The sequence below is a fragment of the Peromyscus maniculatus genome, chromosome 15, assembly GCF_049852395.1.
Source record: "Peromyscus maniculatus bairdii isolate BWxNUB_F1_BW_parent chromosome 15, HU_Pman_BW_mat_3.1, whole genome shotgun sequence".
NCBI classification, from domain to species: Eukaryota; Metazoa; Chordata; class Mammalia; order Rodentia; family Cricetidae; genus Peromyscus; species Peromyscus maniculatus.
The window spans coordinates 76,975,148-76,995,860 of record NC_134866.1 but is presented as its reverse complement, the minus strand read 5'-3'; the positions used below and the strand labels follow the sequence as shown (position 1 = coordinate 76,995,860).

Below are 20,713 nucleotides of genomic sequence, written 5' to 3'. Positions count from 1 at the left end.
TGCACACACTACCTCACCCTGGGTGCAGATCACACACACCACCTCACCCTGGGTGCAGATCACATGCACCGGAGAATTGCACTTTAGAGTTGTACCTTATCCCCATCAGCCATATCTGCTTGGACTAGGTGAAAGCAAGCTGCTAGGAAGTCCTGACCAATGGGGAAGGGCCTGCTTTTTTAGAAGCAGATTTTCAAAATGCTAATATGCACTCTATTAAGAAAAAAAGAGTTAGCATGTATCATACTTAATGTGTTTATGTGTTTACTTACACACCATACCAACACAATGGTGTGTCATTGGTTGTTTTTGGTCTTTGTCTTTTTGGGGGTCCACCACCCAGCTCCCAAATAAATCACACACAGAGGCTTATTCTTAATTATAAATGCCTGGCCTTAGCTTGGCTTGTTTTTAGCCAGCTTTTCTTATCTTAAATTATCCTGTCTGTCTTTTGCCTCTGGGCTTTTATCTTTCTCTCTTTCTGTATACCTTTCATTATTTCTTTCCCCATGGCTTGCTGGGTGGCTGGTCCCTGGTGTCCTCCTCTCTTCCTTTTCTTGTTCTTCAATCTCTCTTCCCAGATTTCTCCTTCTATTTATTTTCTTTGCCTGCCAGCCCCACCTATCCTTTTTCCTGCCTTGCTATTGACCATTCAGCTTTTTATTAGACTATCAGGTGTTTTAGACAGGCACAGTAACACAGCTTCACAGAGTTAAACAAATATAACATAAACAAAGGAACACAGCTTAAAATAATATTCTACAACAATGTTGCATATTCTATGTAAAAATGGAAAAAGTTATAAGGATTAAACGTGACAGTTAAGTTTCTGTATTAACCTTGTTTATCCCCCTAAAAATCCTGAGTGTGAAACGTCAGCTGTGTGCTCTGAGTCCTTCGTTTCTCATTGCTGTCTACTTTGAAATAGGTTTGGCGTGTTTGGTGATGAGAGGGTCGTTCCCCGTGATACGGAGTTTGGCAAAGACTTTCTCTGCTCGCTGCCCTGAAACTGAGAGACTTAGGTTCCAGCCCCAGCCCCTGCAATTCTTCGAGAGTCAGTAAAGAAATGCTCACCTTCCCTGAGAGCTGTCTGTCCTTCTGCAAACTAACCAGGAGGTGTTGGATAAATCAGACAAACGAAATGAGAAAGCTGGGAAATGCTTCTCTTGGAAGCTTTAAAAAATAGGTTCAATATTGTTCTAAACATTCACAGAGTACAGACGTGAGGGCTACCATAAATGTGAATTTAAAGCACACTTTGTCCGCAGATCTTCAAACTGTGGGCTTATATACAAACACTCCTTTTATTTTTGAGATCACGATATAACTACACCATTTTTCCCTTTCCTTTCCTCCCTCCAAATCCTCCCATGTACCTCTTGCTCTTTTTCAATTCATGGTGTCTTTTTTCATTCATTGTTGTCACATATATATTATTCCTAAATACAACCTACTCCTTCTGTATAATGTTACTTGTGTGTATGTTTTCAGGGCTAACCGTGTGGTATTAGATGACCAGTTGGTGTACCCTTCCCTGAGGAAGACTGTTTCTCCCCCTCTCGGCATTCCTTGGTTGCCTGTGGTTCTTTGGGTAGGGCCGAGGCCTTTTGATCTTTCCCCTGTCCACCATGGGGTGTCTGTTGCTGTTGTCCTTGTTAGCTCACGTTTAGGCAGTCATGTTGGTGAGACTCTGAGTGTAACTTCTGACATGCCTAGGAAACACCATCCCTCAGCAAACTCCCGGATCCTCGGGCTCTGTTAATCTTCCTTACCCCTCTTTTGCAATGTTTCCTGAGCTTTAGGTGCAGGAGCTGCTTTATAGATGTCTCCACTGGGACTGGGTGGAGCCAACTCTGCACTTTGATTGGTTGTGTCTTTCTGTAATGGTCTCTGTCTGTTGCGAAGGGAAATTTCCTCGACAAGGGGTGAGGACTGGGCTTGTCTCTGGGTATCAGGACCACTGTTTAGAATGTTTTAGAGATCATGATGGTTTGGTAAAGCGGTGGTTGTAGGTTCTCCTCCAAGTCCCCTGACTTCACACCAAGTCAGGGTGACTGTACCGTGGTAGTTGTTGCTGTAGTTCATGGTGTCACAGCCAGACGGAATGGTTGTGGTGGCTTCCCTCCTTTGGAGGCTTGCATGGCGCCTTCTGATGTCACGAAAGTTAGTTCTCAGAGGGCAGGCATTCAGGCCCGTTCCCACTCTGGGGCCTCTGAGCCCTGTGTGGGAAGTACGTGGTGCTGTCAGCATTAGGGACTTCCTTCTACCTTCCGGGGATACCCAAAGGGCAACAGTACTAGACTGTGTGTTTTGGGAGTCTCTTAGACAGGCCTGATCAACAACCCAAAAGAGAGCTTCTCATGTTTGGTGTGTGGGGGTTCCCACTCCACAGAGTGGGAGGAGAGAAAGATTAATCAGGTGGCATCCTGAGTCTATTGCATGTTCTAAGCGATATTTGACAATGTTACTGTAAAGAATTAGTATTGGACAGCTGTAGCAGGATTCTTAAAAGTTCTTATTAATAAAATCAAACCCGAGGCCAGTTATTGGGGTGAATACTGGAAGGTCAGAGAGACAGAACAAGCCACAGCCACCTCACCTTGCCAGTTCCTCAGCTGATCCTGTTTCCTTAGACTGGAAGCCTCTGAGTCCTCATCCATAATGAATCTCAGCTGAACTGTGTTGCTCCAAAGCCTGAAAGCTTAACCAGCCAAAATGCTTCTTGTTTCTGGTCCTCACGCCTTATATATCTTTATGCTTTCTACCACCACTCCCTGGGATTAAAGGCTGGCTTTCTGGGATTAAAGGCATGTGTCACCATGCTTGGCTATTTCCAATGTGGCCTTGAACTCACAGAGATCCAGAGGGATTTCTATCTCTGGAATGCTAGGATTAAAGGTGTGAGTGCCACCATTTTCTAGCCTTTGTATCTAGTGGCTGTCTGTTCTCTGACCCCAGATAAGTTTATTAGAGTATACAATATTTTGGGGAACACAATACCACCACAGACAGCTGTGGTGATATGGGAGGCAGAGGTGGGTCCTTCAGTGGTCTCTTGAAGGGAGCGTTGCCCAGCGAGAAAATTTGTTTAAGCTTTATATGTGAATATATATACACAGACTTAGGTGTATTATAGGCTTTTTTAGGTCAGTAGGTCACAGTATGATTCCTTGTGACGTTTTCAGACATTCTTACTATTGTTTCCGCCCTCCGCCTTCTATATTTATTCTATATCCCTCGCTGTTCTCTAGTTAGAATTTCCCCTTCCCCCCATTTCCCTAACCAGATCTCTGGTACCCTGTTATTCTCCTCCCTATTGATCCCCCACATCCCCACCATGGCGACTGTCCCTTTCTACTTTCCCGGTTTCTGCGGGAACTCCAGGATATGTGCTCACATTTGAAGATTGGGAGCTAGGAGCCTCTGACGAGAGAGAACTTGCGACTTTATCTTTAAGGGTCTGGGTTACCGCACTCAATATGATTTTTTTTTTTCTAGTTCCATCCATTTACTGGGCTAGACTGTGGAGGAGGAGGAGGTGGCCCAAACAGTCCTTTTCAAAACATCCTCACTGTGACAACTACTGTCTACAGCCTTTGGAATACATTTTCTTTTTCCACTTATTATAATACTGCTTCTTTCTGGCAAGGACAGGTCATTTGGGTTTGTCCCCCCCACCCCCCACGCAAACAAAGCCTCAAACATAAACAGACACTTCCCACCTCAGAAATCCAAAAAGTTTGGAATACTTCTGTATTAAAATTATGTAGTACATGTTGTTCAACAACTTTAAAAAGGAGCGCTGCCACCATATAGCCCATGGTAAAGGCTTTTACAGCTGCTTCCTGTAGAAGCTGTAATGATGTGGGTGCGTTGAAACGTTCCTGTGAAGCGAACCATTCTGACTGGCTACAGGCAGAGACCGCTGTGTGCTTCAAGTCCTTCATTATGGCAGCTCGCTCACAAATGACAGTGAATGACTCTCAGGTGCGACGCTTTGAAGACTTCGTCGGGGCTGGGAAGATGGCTCCTGTGGTTGTGAGGGCGGCTCATTTGGTCAGAGCAGTTGCTGTGCAAGCGTTAGGACCCGAGTTTGAATCCTTAGCGCCCACATAAAAAGCTAGGCATGGCCACCTGTGCCTGTAACCCCCGCATTGGAAGTTGGCACCAGGCAGATGCTGGGAGCTCTCTGGCCAGCCCAAAGGGAAGCTTCCCGTTCAGTAAGAGACTGTCTTAAGGGGTAAGGTTGAGAGTCACAGAGGGTGACACTGGAAGTCTGCCTCTGGCCTCTGTGCACATACATGTGCGTGCCTTCCTAACCCCCAGAACTAAAACAAACGCCTGTGTCAGAGCCACTGTTTTAGTCATGGTTTATTTTATTTTATTTTATTTTATTTTTGTTAAGGAAGCAATTTGCTTTTCAGAATATAATTTTCACATTCTCACCAAAATGCTTTATGTTTTTTGGGTATATATGTATTTTAAAACATATTTAAAGTAGCCTGTGAGAGGCACAGAGTCCTTGCACTCACAGATAGGCACTAGGGGGACTGGGAATGTTAAACACGCAGGGTTGTCTCTTCAGAGGGAGAGAGATGTCTGACCTGTTTCCACTCCGAAGACTGGAGTGGATGTGGCGAATAGCCTGGTGACCTTCCTCGCCAAGACCTTTATCATGAGCTTGGTTTTCTTTGTCTGTAGAACCCTTCTGTATGGAGGATGCCACATGTACTTTGCAAAGAGTTTCAAGGTAGTCACGTGTTAAGCATTGTTGCACACACAGAATTGAGTTAATTATCACCAGGAAATTTTTCTCATTAAATTGTGCTGTGCTTAAATATACATAAAATAAACTATTTGGGTTCAGACACTTGAAGTTTGAACCAACACTGGCTACTGAGTCATGTTGAATAGGATAGTGGATTGACACTGTGCTGGCCATAATGGTGGTTGTATGGGTGCACGCGCACGCGCACGCGCACACACAGACACAGACACACACACAGACACACACACACACACACACACACACACACACACACTGTGTGTACATCCATGTATAGTATTCTTTGACATTTTCATATATGTGTACAATGTATTTTTAATTTTGATCATAATTACATCCATTCTTATTTCTTCGCATTCCCCTTGGACCACTTTTTTGTTGTTGTATTTTATAAATAGACAAAATCCAGCCAGGTGCTTTGATGTACACCTGTAATCAAAGCACTCAGGAGGCCAAGTCAAGAGGATGAGTTCAGGACCAGCCTGGGCTTATAACTAAGACTCTGTCTTAAAAACAAACCAAGGACTGGGAATATAGTTCTGTGTCAGAGTGCTTGCCTAGAATGCCTGAAGCCTTGAATTTGATTCTTGTTTAAAAAAAAAATCTTGAAAATATGAGCTGAGTTTTGGAAGAAAAAATTTACAAATTATTTATTTCACTTTTTGGTATTATTCCTCCCTCCCAAACTGTCTCATATACCCCTCCTTGCTCTTATTAAAATTAATGACCTTTTTTCCCACTAAATTTTGTTACATACATATGTTTTCCTAAGAACATAAATACAACCTGCTCAGACTGTATACTATCACTTGTTTGTTTGTTGTTGTTATTGTTGTTTTTTGTTTTTGTTTGAGACAGGATCCTTCTATGCATCCCTGGCTGTCCTAGAACTCACTGTGTAAAGTCCAGGCTGGCCTCGAACTCACAGAGATCTGCCTACTTTTGCCTCCCGAGTGCTGAGATTAAAGGTCTGCGCCTCCCCTCCTGGCTTGTATACTGCTTCTCATATGTGTGTTTCCAGGGCTGACTCTTTGATATCGCATAAACAGTTGGTGTGCTCCCTCCTGAGGAAGCCTTGTTCTCCTGTTCCCAGCATTCCTTAGTTGCCTGTAGTTCTTTGGGTAGGGGAAGATACCTATATTTCATCTAGCATGTGGTAAAACCTCCACCCCATTTAATTTATTTTGATATATGGGTCTGAAACAGTTTTACTCATGAGGAAATACATTTTAGGTTTTTTTCTCTATTGTTTATGCTGTTTAAATCACTTGATCACCAAGACAGTGCATGTCTTTTGATTTTATGTAGAAATCTAGTTTTTCCTAGAGGTTTTCAGTAGAGGTTGCATATGGCCTGACTGTGAACACTACAAGGTGAAGAGCCACTGCTGTCCTGGTGCACGACAGACATAGTGAAAGCCAGGGTCAGCACTAGTGCACATGGATTCAGCTTTCAAAGTGCCATCTTGATAATTTGGAATTTGGCCGGGCTGTGGTGGCACACGCCTTTAATCCCAGCAGTTGGGAGGCAGAGGTAGGTGGATCTCTGGTCTACAGAGCGACAGCCAGGGCTACGCAGAGAAATCCTGTCTCAGAAAGATTCTCATCCAGGAGCCCACTCCAGTGGGTTCCAGTGGCACGGGGCATGGTGTGTTGAGAACAGAGAACGGGGTTGAGCGGCTCCCTCTTGTCAGGCCCTTGGATTATTCCCTCCCCCCCCCCCACCACGATGGTTGTGTCTCAAGATGACTCATGTGATCTGTGACCCGAGAGGTTTCTATGCTAGACTGTATATGAAGAATCAGGACATTTAATTTAGTTGACGTTAGACAAAGAAGTAAATAAAAATAGAGCTTTTCATATTCTTCCTTGCCAAGTGTATCCTCCGGGAATTGGTATATTAAATGTCACCGTTCCGAGTGCAAAGTGCCCGCCTTCCTAGAGCTCCCTGGGGTTGTACAGTGGGGCCCAAAGCCCAGAGCCAGGCGAACAGAACCTAGAGATGACAGTGGGGATCGGTGCAGCTTCGGGGTGAGGGAAGATGATGATGCCCCTTGCCTGTCCCAGTCAGAATTTCCATGTGATCCATTCTGTACTTGGCCCAACTTTTAGCTGTCTTTGTTCAGCTGAAGCGCCTTTGGTGAACCATAGCAGAGGGGTCAGTGAGAGATGGTGGGTCTTTGACTTCTAATCAGAAAGCCAGCTTCTAGGTGCTATTTTGAGACTGTTTTTATTCAGTATGTGTGCGTGCGTGCGTGCGTGCGTGCGTGCGTGCGTGCGTGTGTGTGTGTGTGTACAGCTTGGGAGTGTTAAGCACATTATTATTCTCCATCACCAGTATCCATTGCAGGACAGTTTTCATTGTGCAAACCCTGAACCTCGGCATCTGTTAAAGTCCATTAAACAAAACAGTCTCCCTTCCTTGCTGACGGAAACCACCTTTGACTCTCTCGGTCCCGTGTTACTGGAACCACAGGGCACTGCTCTTTCTGTCTGGCTCATCTCCCTGAGGACATGCTGCTGGGAGTCACCCAGGCTGTGTGGCATGTGTTTCTTCCTTTTTTCAGGTGGAATGACGTTCCATTGTACGTACACACCACATTTCATTTGCCTTCCTCTCTGCCCTCGACACCTGTGTGCTCTTGTTTTAAAGAGCTAGGCACAGGCAGACGGAGGCTCATGCAGCTGGCACAGAAGTTGGTTAGCTTGCCGGTGGGCTGCATGCCACTGTGATTATGTGGTCAGAATCTTTGGCCTCTGTGTCAGAGGCAAGAATGGTCTTATGCTCTCTGTGTTATCTGGGCAAAAGTAGATTAAGACCTTATAGCAGCCTGTTAGAGAATGGTGAGTTATGAGCAAGCTTTTCTAATGCTTATGTTGCCCCTCTGTGGCTTGTGGAAATATTCCCAATTCTGGGATAATCAGGGGAGTGTCTGAAGTGATAGGATTTCCTTATGTGTGGAAACTAATGCGAAAGAATAAAGGCGAGACTATATTTGTATGTACCCATCTGCATCATGTCTGTGTCATCACACACATAATTTGAATATTTATTTCCAGCTACTTTTTATTTTGCCCCAGGTACATACTGTATGTAACTTACTATGCCTTTGTGTTACAGTTATATATCTATCATTTGGACCATTTTGAGTATGTGATTCAGCTGCATTAAGCACACTTGCACTGTGTAATATCACCATCATCCATCTTCAGGACTGTGTTTTTATTTTCCCAAGTAAAAGTTGTGTATCTACTGGACAGTAATTCCAGGTCTTGGTAGCTTACGTTCTGCTCTCCGGCCCTGAATTTACATATTTAGGGACCTCATGTAAGTGGAATGACACTAGTGTTTTTTATTTTGTGATTGGCTTATTTCTCTTAGCACCAAATCTTTCAGTCTCGTTCATGCTGTAGCACGAGGAAGAATGTTATTCCACTGCGTATGTCTGCTGCATTTGGATTGTCCCTGGGCAGGCTACTGGGTGTTCAGGTTGCCTCCCCACTTTGGCTCTTGCGAATAAAACTGCTGAGTCCAGTGAGTCCATTTTCAGTTCATTTGTGTATGTATTAGATATCAAATTACTGATCATATGTTGAAGTTTTTGAAGGGCTGCCATTCTGTTTCCTTGTGGAGAACAATCTTATATAAGAGAATGTTTCTTTTCTATATTCATTTGTAAAGGGGGTGTTGGGAATGGACTCCAAGTGTTGGCTAGGCAAACACTCCACCTCCAATCTACAACCCTAGCCCATATATGTATATATATATATATATATATATATACACACACACATATATATATATACACACACATATATATACATATATACACATATATGTATATATATATATATATTAATATCTGTAGCTTTCTTAAGTATCGTACTCCTTCCTCCATAATGTTGATACTGAAATGTGGGCCACAGAGGACTCTGAGGGCTGGTGACAGGCTTTCCACCCTAACACTTATGTTGTTTCCCTTACAGATGCAGGAGCCATGGAGTTGAGCTGCGGTGAAGTGCCTCTCTACGTAAGTCCCTAAGCCTTGGGCTTCAGGTCCAAGGGGCCCCGTCCTAACTGGAAACCTTGTGACTGAAGTGGGGGAGAGAATGCTTTACTTACTACGGAGTAGAGGCCTTTAAAACACACGGAGCGGTACTGTCTGCATCCCGTGTTTTTATATAGCCTTTTGAAATGGCCTGGCTCCTGTTTCCAAATCTAGACTTTAGTTATCTTTCATTCAGTATTTTTTGAAAAGCTATGCAATTTCCAAATCATTTGGCTTACTTTTAAGAGGAATTTCTGGACATTTTATTTTGTGGCAATTTTCTGATAATAGCAAAAAGTTTTTCTTGTGTGCCTTGGAGGTATGCTTTTTGTTTTTTGTTTTTTTAATTTTGGAGGTATTCCTTGCTGATAATGGTTTTGGCTTTGATCATGAAATAGGAATTTAGAGAGTAAGTATAAGGTGTGTGTGGACGTGCCAGGCAGAGGACAGAAGTTTTCCACATGCCTCTGGCCTGTTTCTGAGAAGAGTTCTGGTGCGGTCTAAACCAGTTGTCTCCTTGCTCACAAAATGGCACCTGGCATCCTCTCTGCCTCCTTCCTTGGAGATGGGCCTGAGCAGAGGGTATGGATGTATGTGTGGGTGAAACAGTGGTTTAGAGCAGAATATTAAGGAGCCAGAACAAATTTAGTCAGAAACCTCAATTAATAAAAATATTAATATATTCATCTACCACCTACCACTACTCAGCTAGCACAGTCTCCCATCTTCTCCTGTTTCTCACTCCCTTCCACACACACTATACAGACCACCATATTCCCTGGACGACACAATAATAAAATACATGGATTTCTGACTTTTGAGTTACTCAAGGGTCTGTAGTTTTCTCTCCAGATTGTGACACGCAGGTTTTTAAATGTTCTCTAGGCCCTGCCATAATTAAATATAAAAAAAAAAAGATGGGCCTAAGACTAAACAGTGAAAGACTCCCCAGCCTCCTGCTGCTCACCATGTGGCTTCTTCTTTTCTGCACTGATCCTACCCTGCTCCCCCTTACCCCCCCCAAAACAGACAAATCCCCAAACTGAATCATGTTATAAAACCACAGGATCTTGTTGTACTTGCCATCCTCCTGCCGTAGCTGCTATGAACAGAGACATACTGGCCAGGACAGAGAAGAAGAAGAACTAATACACTTTTCTGAGGTACAAGATGTTTAAATGACCCAAGTAGGCAGTCACACCTTAAAATCTTTCTAATTGCTAAAAGTATACTCATTGAAACACAAGGAAATGCCAAGCAGTATTAAGAAAATAAGTCACAACCTCACCTCATATAGCTTTTGTATTGAAATATTACTATATCATCCATTCTAAGGTATAATTTTCTCCCTTTATTTCTGAAACTATCTCCTGGCTTTCACTCTGTCCTGGCAGGTCCTATCCCCGTGTATCTGTGAGCTTGGTCAGGTGGTTTATATTATTGTCATTTTGGTGTATACTTCATGAGATAATTGACTTCACTATGAACCGGCATCAGAAGGCAAAGCTGTTGTGTGCACAGAACGACATGGAGAGATCTCTGTGATGCATGATAAAATATGTGCATATGTTAATTTTAGAAGAACTCATTTGATGACTGTATAGTTCTATGTAACTATGAAACATGGCATTTGTAGTGAAATATAAAATGCATATTGTAACTCATGGTATCCTAGATTAAATGAATGCATTGAATATATTCGATATGGCCGACTCTTCATAGCTCTGTCTATAACTGCATAGCTATGCTGTGTCCTGCCCTTTTCATTTAGTATTTCATGTCAAAATCATTGCAAATGGACTAAAGCCAGTGTGGCTACTTGGCCACAACCAATGGGAAGCCAGTGGCATATATTATAATGGGAACTACTCTTAAAGTCCCAGCAAATGCTCACAATGCATGGGTACAGAGCCGGAACCTGTGCTACTGCTCGTTCCTGTGTCTTGGGGGAGTGACTCGTCCCTGGTCTTCTCTCATCAGATGTTTGTAAATACAGTTGTCATAAGTACTTCGAGGTGAAATTCCATCTGTTCTGAAGACAGGCAGAGTGTTTTCTTGCCATTGTTGCCTGCAAAACAAAGCATGGCCACTATTTCCACAGTGTTTGTGTTGAATTAGGGATTAAAAACAACGTAGAGATGACAGTGCCTGGGAGGATGGGGGGGCTCTGCACAGATACCCCAGTGCTATGCCATTGGGTAAAGTGCTTGAGCATCTGTGCATTTCATCTACACCGGGGTCCCGGAACCAGTGCACCATGGGTGTCCAGGGGTGAATGTGCTTGTGTCTGGTTTCTCCTAGTTCACTGGATTTTGGTATATAAACACTTACATTTTTAAAATGTATGTGTGTTGTATTTTGTACACACACAAATTATGGCTAGAGTAAGTCAAACCAATTGGAAGCCTGGTGTGTAATCTCATGAGTTCTGAGCCTGTTAACAGTTCGACGTGTGTTCTTCCAGGGGTCCATCTGTGTGCGTGTAGAATTTGGTCACGAGTTCTCTCAGCGTTTATTTTGGGCTGTAATTAATGGTGGTCAGTTGACTGTGAGGCATCCTGTCTCTTCATTTTGATGCTTCCCATGTGATTTTGACAATCTCAGTTGTTTTAACTAGTTCTCTTGGAAAAAATAACCCTGGTAAACTTTATAATTAAGATAGCCCTGCCCCCATAAATTATGAAGAACTCACAACAGATGTTGCCTTAAATTATACAATAATACTATATACTTTTTATTTTACTAATGCCTGTTCTTTTTTTTTTTTTTACTAATGCCTGTTCACAGGCATTCATATTTTTAAAATAAAAATTTAAATTTTAGTCACCGCCACAGTCTTTTTAAAAATAAACTAATTTATGAGATTTGCCTCAGGGAAAATTATATCATCTGGATAATTTGATAATTCCAGAGGGCAAAATGTTGATGGAAACTATTCCCTGACCTCTACTCACAGCTCAGAAAAAAGCACCTCATCCAAATGGGTCTTAGAAGGAATTTCTGATTCCTTTGACTGGGTCCTGGTTTGAATGAGTTCTTGTGATGTTCTTACGGTTAAAATGCTCCTGTGTTTCTATTTTGGTATCACTATGGAGAACTCTTTCTAAAGATGGTAGAGAAATGTTTTTATAACTCCTGATTATCTGTGGATATAAATATATGCTTTAAATTCCCCATTATTTTGTTTGGATCCATGAAGAAAACTTTCAGTTTTTGTCTTTTAAAAACTTTCTTCTTCTGTGTTTTTTTTTTCTTTATAGAACAGTGTCCAGGGCTGGATTGTTTTGTCTTTTGGGAAGATGAGAGCTGAATTCTGGAAGCATGTTTTCAGCTTAATTATGTTTTTGTTGTGTCTAGTTTCTCTGTTTCCCCCTTATTGCCAGCACAATTTTAGCTTCTATTATTTTTAGTTTCTACGTAGCATTTTCATGCTATGCTGACCTCCTTGTGTCCATGACTCTATGGAGCCAATCTTTTGTATTTTCTTTCAAGCACAAAGAAAGGACACAAAATTGTTTTCTTATTGTACTAGGAATCTATTTCAGAAGGAAATATGGATGCTATTGTATCTTTTGTTATAGGGGCTCATGTCTGTTTGCTTATCTTTAGGAAGATGGTTTTGCCCTAGTCTTAGTCAGAATATGCCTAAGCTTCGCCTCAGACTCAATCTAGTTGAGTTCAGTAAAGCCTGGTGGTCCACTTAGCCCCTGTTATGAGAAAAGAGAAACAGACGGTGGTCAGGTTTGAGGAGAAGCAGCATGACAAGACTGACAGCTGGGTGAGCATCTCCAATGCTGATTTGCGCATCGTTGGGAGGTAGGCATTGCAAATCCAACTTGCAGCCTTGGAACAGCTTCCTGCATCTGTGGGTGAAGGGCCCTCAAGCAGCAGGTCTGCAAAGCCAGGCTCTTTGTTCTCTACTGTAGTCTAGACTTCACATTCATCTTGAATTGTCAGGGGGTGTTGTGGTGTGGTGGGGTTCAAGCCAACAGAGGTGATGCTCAGGAGTGTATAAGTCTGCAGAGATGTAAATTAGAAGCCAGGCAGCCAACCCTCAGTGTTTATTTTCTGGCTGAAGATTCCTTTAACTCTGTAAATGCCGATCTTGGTACAGGAGAGAAAATATATGGATATCTGCTTTCCCGAGTCTGGTGTACTTTATGTAATACATTGAGTTTCAGTTTTATCCTGCAAAGGATGTAATTTTGTTCTTCTTCATGGATGAATATTGCTCCATTTTTAATCTATGCCATATTTTTGAAATTTATCCTTGCTAACGAGGACCAGAGCTGGCACTGTTTCTTGGCAATTGTGATAACGCCGTGATGGACATGGTGTACAGGTGTCTCCGCCGTTTGCTAACTTACCTTCTGCTGTACGTCCAGAGTGGCCCCGATGGACTGTTCAGTAGTTCCCTTTTTATAACAGGAGACCAGTAGGAGGAGGATGGGGGACAAGAGAGGAGAATGGCTGGATATGAGGCAGGTACATTCCACACACATATGAAAAATCCATATGGCTACTGAGACTGCTTGACTTTTAGAGTCTAAGAAAATAAGTCTTGTTAAGCAAATGGAATATAGTGATACAATGTATAATTGCATAGGCATGGGATTGAGTTGTGAGAGTCATTAGTTCACATTTTAGTCAGCAGTTTTCAGATATACTTAATGTCCAGAATTTTAGCCTTAATAGTCGTGATAATAATGAAATAGGGATTTATTGTCTCATTTTCACTTTTCAAAGTGGTATGTTAAATTTTTTTCCTTTTAACCTCACGTTTATAAGAACAAAACCCTTCACTTCTGTCCTTTCTCTGGTTTGGGCCAATCTGCGGAGGTTTTTGCAACATCTGCAGAGGTGCACTTGTGAGTCTTTGCTTGTGGACTCTCGCTTCGGCTTCCTTTCTGACATGCACTGGTGGACTTGGCTGAGGAAGATGCGATCGTTTCTCTCTAGGGCTGCATGTTGTACAGCTGGTCGGACCTTGGAGTTCTCTCAGGAGCTCATTGTCAGCTGGATCTAAGTTAATCTTCTATTCCTGTTGCATGTTATATTTTTATTTTTATTTTATGGGAGTCTCAGTATCCTACAGAAGGATGCTGGTTGTTCTGGGATCATTCCGTGTCCTAAATGAAATTGTAATGTGGTGTTTGGAGACCCGATCCATGCCTTAGGTGGCTGAGCTAAATCCTCCCTCATCAGCCTTTCCGATAGTCTGGGTCTTCTAGTTTATGATGTTATTTGGCTGAGTATACTCCCTGGGTCTTTGCCTTCTGTTGGGGGTTCTGAGGACGGGTCCCCGGGTTGTCGGATTGGACTGTTGGAGCCCCGGGGCCATTTCCTAGCTCTGGGAAGAAGCTTCCTACTGAGGCAGTAAGTGGCTTGATGGCTTTGTTCTGGCAGCACCCGGCAGACATCTCCTTCCGGACTCCCGCAGAGGCCCACCAACTTCTGGTTCCTGCTGAAGGAAATCCTGTCCTGAGGCCTGCCCTTTCTCCGTCTGTAGCTCTCTGTCCCCATGACTGGCTTCTCACGACCCTTAACACCCCCCATGCCTGACTGGCCTTGCTTGACCACATCATCAGGTAGTCTTTGTAAGGACCCCCTTGGAGGGTTTTGACCAGTTTCTGTCCCTTTGCTGATGAGGAAGTTAAAGCCCCACGGGGCGACTTGCTTCACCATGGTGACGCTGCTGACGTGGCGCTGTGCATTGCCTCCCCAGATTCTGTGCTAAAAAGCATAGTATGCATTTGCGTGGCACTTGTTAGTGGCAGATCTCTCGGTGATTTGGGGGTTCCCCACCTCAGTGGTTGATAAAGTACTGTCCCCATTGCTCAGTCACTAGAACTCCATTTTCTTGGGCACTCAAGGGTGCTGTTTGGGCCATTCCTGCCCTGCTGTCTTCCTTGAACTTCATGGTAGGAAAATCTCAGTATTTCTTGGTCCTTAAAGTGTCTCACATTTTTTGTTTGTTTGTTTGTTGTTGTTGTCCTCAAGGATAGTGGTAACTATGTCCAGGCAAGTCTTGACCTTCGGGAGTTCCTTTGCTCACAGAAACCCAGATCCACTAACTCTCTAATATCCCAGAAGCACAGACAAACAGAGATCCACTGGCAAACTCTAGCAAAAGCTTTGACTTAGAAACCCGATAGAGCCTCTCCATTAGCTTCATCTCTACACCGATTCCAAAATAAACAGGGCTTCTGAACGTTCCTCTCTACTGTCCTCACCGGCTTCTGGAGAAATCCTGAAGGGGAAGTATGTGGGGTCAAGGTGTGTGGGCAATGGTGTCTTTTCAGATGTGTGCAGCTATTTCTGGCTTAGAGAGTGGAAACCGGTGTGTGTGTGTCTCCTGGAGTCAACTGCTGGGCCGCATGTTTTATGCGGGTTTGTTCTCTGCAGATGTGTCTGCAGTACTGTCTGCGTCCTGACTTAGGCGTTTGGGCATCTTCCTGCCAGCTGCCAGCTGTTGGCAGTCTCTGCCAGTGTCGTTTAAGCCAGGCTGCAAGGAGCTCCTGTTCTCAGCTTAATTGAGCTTTCCCACTCTCTCTGTTTGGCCTGCTCCCCCCCCCCCCCCCCCCCGGCCCACTTTTATCTCTTTCCCTTTTCACCTACTTGCTTTCAGAAGAGGCACCTTCCAAAGTGGCACGCTGTAGCCACAGAGCAGAGAGGACCAGGGGGACCATTTTACCTTGCCTGGCCAGCAGCCACCCTGCCCAGCCCTGTGATATTTGAAAAGCTTTTGGGTCTATAATTACCAAGTGTCCCTAAGTCTACATCACTTCGCTTCCCTTATTTCAGTGACCGTCTTGCAATTTTGGGTAATGTGCACCTTTGCATTTTCAATAAATAATTCGATGCAACTGACTTGATTTTTGTTACATTTCATTAATTTTTTTCGTGTGTGTGTGTGCATTCCTGTGTACACACATGGGGTTGTCTACAGAGGACAATTTGCAGGAGTTGGCTACCTACTCCCACTGTGTGGGTTTCCACCTTGGAACTCAGGTCATGAGGCTTGATGGCAGGTGCCTGTACCCAATGTACCATCCTGCTGGCCTTTCGATTGACCTTCACATTTCATTCTTAAACATAAACTCCTTCTGAGGGGCTGTTTCAGGCCTGATGGTTTAAGTCTCAACACTGAGAACCTTGGAAGAAGAATTGAAATGTGAGCTGGTCAAAGTGTTTTATTTAGGTGTTCTAAAAAAAAAAAAAAAGCAGCTTTTCTGGAAGGCATGGTCACAGTGATGCACCTCCCCCTCCCCCCAGGTGTGTGTGGTTTAGAGAAGTTGTCTTAAGACTTCCTCTCCATGACTTCATGCAGTCTGGCTTTAGGTCTCTTGTTTCGATTGAAGCTGATCTTAGAAAGGTCATACGTTTACATTTTTCTCTTCTTTAAGCTGGCTCCCCCTCCCCCCTTAAGTCTTCATTTGGCTCCACATACTGTAATAGCAAAGAGTTGCCAGACCCTTGCCTTCCCCTAGTCTATTTAGGAAACGGGGAGAGGCAGACAAACAAAAATGAGAATTCCAGGTCATGCTGTGCTAGAGCATGGTGCTGCTCTGTTGGAGAATGGTGTGTGTCTCCGCGTGCGTACCTACATGTACACATAGGTGTGCGGCGACTGGAGTGATCCGTGCAGTATGTCCTAATAGGGGGGATCAGAGGGCACAAAGGTCCCAGGAGAGGGCAGCAACTTCCTGTCTTAGAGGAGCAACAGAAGGCTAGTGTGGTGGGTGTTTTGTGAAGGAGAAGGTAGGTTAGAGGTGGGCGGGGCCAGGTCAAGAATAGCTGGAGTTGTGGGCTGATACGGAAAGTGTGCATGTGGGCGCCATGGAGGATTTGCGTGCTCTGATTGATGCTGGAAAGTGACCCTTTGGGGTCCCTGACCTCCTGCCACTCCCATGCTGGTGTCCCAGGGCTGTGTGTGAGCTGCGTTTCCTGCCCTAGCTGTGTGGCTTTCTCCAGAGTCCTCTCTCCCCTCTTTCTGGGCCAGCTCTCCTGTTCTTATTCTATTGTAACCCCTCCTTGAATACACCCACACGTGACCTTCTTGCCCTGCCCTCTGCTCCGGCCGCCTCTTCTTTTTCCACGAAGTCTGTTTGCCATTATCACTTAGTTATCCATCCTTGACTTAAAACCCAGATGGTGATACTTTCTTAAAAGCATTTTTCAAGTTTCCCTCTAAAGTAGCCCCCTTTCCAGCTTCCCGATGTTTCATTGCCAAGCGCCAGTCTCCCAAGCATCCCACGTGAAAACCACTTTTTTCAGAGGCCCCCTCTGTGCTTGCAGTAGGGCCTCCTGGTACTGGGGCTGCCTACTTCAGTCCTGACAATGACCCCATCCACCTTTGGATTGCTGGTCTAGCCCCTGCAGAGTTTCCACATTCTTCGATTCTGCGAGGACGTTATTCTTGCCCCCAGAACACAGGCTCCTGGCCTGTGTCCACCTCTCCTCCTGCAGTCTGCTTGGACAAGGCCTGTCCTAGCCTCTCCAAAGCTGACTTCATTCTGTCCCCATCCGTTGTTTCCAGGGCTTTACCCAGGTCCCTCCTTTTCCATTCACCGTATCCTGACATCTTACGGTATTCTGTGCAGTCTTTCCGTGAGTGTTTGTTGATCGAAGGGAAGCAAACATGCCCTCTGACTTTCTATAAGACCATTTGATGGATGCCTGTGTCCCTGGGCGGGGGAGGGGATCCAGCTGGTTTAATAGCTGCTGATAATTCAAAATGGCTCTTGATCATCCGGGTGGGATGGTAGAAAGGCCACATACTAGAAGCTCTGGCCATACTGTGTTTTCTGGTTTCTCTCAAGTGCTATGTTTCTTTCTATCCCAGGGCCTCTGTGTGGCTGCTTCCTTTCTGGGTACACTCCTGCTTCCTCTCCTTTTGTGTGACTAAGTGTATTCCATTTCAGTGGAATTTCAGCTCAAATGTCATACCTTCAGGGAAGTCCTCTAGACGTACTCTATGCTTTACATTTTGAAGGAGTTTGCTGTTACCATCATTTCATGTAATTTCTCATCTACTAAATGTAAAAGCATCCAAATAGCAGAAGTTAAAATGATTTTGTACACAGATTTCCCAGGATTAGCTCAGTGCTCAGCACTTAAGTCATAAATGGTTCAGTTTAGTCCATCCCATATAGAGTGACCGAGGCTCGTCCTGCAGTGCTCCTAAGTGTTTTCAACATCTACTTATCCATGTATTTGTGTGTACTTGAGCCACAGTATATGTGTGGAGGCCAGAGGAAATCTTGCTGGAGTCAGTCCTCTCTTTCTGCCTTGTGGGGTCTTGGGATTGAATTCAACCTTGTGGGAAGCATCCTCATCCACAGAGCTGAGAGATGAGGATGGCTCTAGAGCTCTCTTTTATTGTGATTCTTGCATCTCTCTCTCTCTCTCTGGGTTTCCCCAGTAGGTATGTGACCATCATTGTTTGGGACAAGGACAGTCATTGTGTTTGTTCACCTTTGTATTCCAGGGACACAGAAGAACTTGGGGGAATCAGTCAGGAGGGGCTGTAATCAAAAGTGTCAGCAGACCTGATGATTGGGAGAAACATGTCCAGAGAGCTGACGACATTTCTGGTCACTGTGTGTGTGTACATTTTGTGAGGTAGACAGAGCCTTGTTGAGGACTAGAATTCACGAGAGAGGCTATCCCGTTAAAGGTCTGGGAACTCGCCTTCCCTAGAAAGTTCTTGCAGAATCCTCCGACTTGGCGAAGAGTCTTCGTGAACCATGTCACATGCACTTGAAAGAAAGATTTGTAAAAATGTGTGTGTGTGTGTGTGTGTGTGTGTGTGTGTACCTATGTCACATGTATGCAGGCACCTGCAGAGGTCAGAAGACGCTGTCAGATCCCCTGGGGCTGGAATTTCAGGAAGTTGTAAGCAGCTCAATGTGGATTCAAGGAAGCAAACTCTGGAAGAGCAGAGACATTAACTGCTGAGGCTTCTCTTGAGCCCCGTGTGTGCACTTCAAATAACGACAGCTGTTAGTGTTCTTCAGTAAAATCTCCCAATATTCATAGTTATTTTTATCCACAACCCTGCAAAAAAAAAATAAATAAATAATCAAGCTGCTGCCTTGCTGGTTTAGGGTATGGTGTGGTGTCTTACACTATGTTCTCTCATTAGCTGTTTCCCTAGAACCTCAGGTTACTGATTCTCGTCAGCAATGCTAAGTGACTTGCCATGACATTGGTGCTTCTATTAATTCACCGGATAGATTTTGCACGCCCGGTACTTAGTGAATTACAGGTGGGGACAGGTTATGAGCTTGTACCTCTTGAAGGGCTCTTTCAGAAAAGAAGAATAAAGTTATAAATACAAGCCTAGATAAAAAGTGAGCATTTATAATGAGAAATTATAAAAGCTGGCAAATTCCATAGGTTAGAAAGTCCTGATTCAAATTGCGTCTAGGTATTGACATGCATGCCCTCAGACATTCCAGGGCCACTGGGCAGGAAGAGGAGTGTCTGAGGGGAAGTGTATGGAGAGGAAGCAAACATTACTAATTGCAGTTGAAATGTCGACTCCTACCCTGCCCCCACCACCCCTACCACCTCAGAGAATAATTTAAATTTTTCCCTGTAATGTAATTCACACAGAACACTCTGAACAAATACCAGGTTACAAGCTCATTTCCCACCATCAGCTGTTGACTTCTGATGGCATCTGGTGGCCATCCAGCCTTGTGCACGTCAATATTGATCACGCTTTGGAAGCTGCTTATTTTTGCAGACCAAGAAAAATGACAGCTGTAGATACATTGCTCAGGGTCCTCCCTAGGGTTTGGAAGACAAAATTATGGACCAGATCCTCAAGACTTCATTCCTGCAGCTTGGTGACTGTCCATTTGCGATTCTAGCTTTACAGAGGCAGGGAAAAATGGGCTGTCCTGCCCTGGAGACCTCAAAGTTAGGTAATCATTACTGAGAGTGTTAGTCATGATCCACTCTGATAAAGGGCTGGATAGATAGACACTGCATTTGCTTAGGAAACAACAGGGAATTTAGAGAGTGCTTCCCAGAGGAGCTTGTATAGGGCTGGCTTTAGTTAACCGGAGAACCTCAGGGAGGGTGGATGTGCTGACTGGGCCAGAGGCCTGTAGGAAAGCAAGGATCGTAGAGGAAATAAACCACTGCACCTCTAGCTGTCACAGGGCGAAGTGACTTTGGAGTAGGTCTCCTGTACCTGAGTCCTCCTGTACCAAGTTCTGTGATATGCCACGTGTCCTTTGAACTCTTAAACTTAATAGGCAGCCATCATTTCTTTTCCAGAGGGGGGGGGAAGAGAGGGAGAGGGAGCAGGAGAGGGAGTGGAGTGGGAGAAGGAGAGGGAGAGAGAGAAGAGGAGGGGTGGGACTAGGAGAGGGAGAGGAGGGAATGGGAGAAGGAGAGGGAGGAGAGGGAGAGAGGGTTTTAAGAATGACTTTTTTGGTTGGAGTAGGGGGAGGGAGGAGGATTTAGGACCAGTTAGTTGCATGTGTGCACCATGCCAAAGATTGACGTGCTTCTCCAGAAAGACTTCCATGTGATCAAGAGTGACAGATTTGTGGGAGCAGCCTGTGGGTGTCTCTGTGGGTGACCTGGGTGTGGGAAGTCCTGAGCAGAGGGTGGGGTGATGGCAGGGACTTTGAAAATCAGCGCTACTAAAACAGAACCCACTTGAGCGTTTGACATGGTCATTTATCCTTTAGAATCTGTCTGTTGTTACTGAAAATGATTTTCTAGGATGGAGAAGCATGGCTTCTTGCATGCTCGTAAAAACAAATAACAAAAAGCTCATGGGGAATAAAATGAGGTGATTACTGGAGAATTCATTTTCATCAGGGATTTTTATCAGATGATGCAATAAGCTTACATCA

The 20,713-nt window shown here is 44.3% G+C and overlaps 1 protein-coding gene across 2 annotated transcripts in view; it reads left to right on the top strand.

The window, feature by feature from the left end:
* Window positions 1-20,713, top strand: part of Arhgef28 (Rho guanine nucleotide exchange factor 28) — a 313,627-nt gene that overhangs the window by 54,426 nt on the left and 238,488 nt on the right. For both annotated transcript variants that reach the window (XM_076552103.1, XM_016004227.3), the window contains exon 2: window positions 8,773-8,816. In XM_076552103.1, coding sequence (XP_076408218.1) covers window positions 8,773-8,816 — 44 coding nt within the window. The remainder of the gene's footprint in view (window positions 1-8,772; window positions 8,817-20,713) is intronic.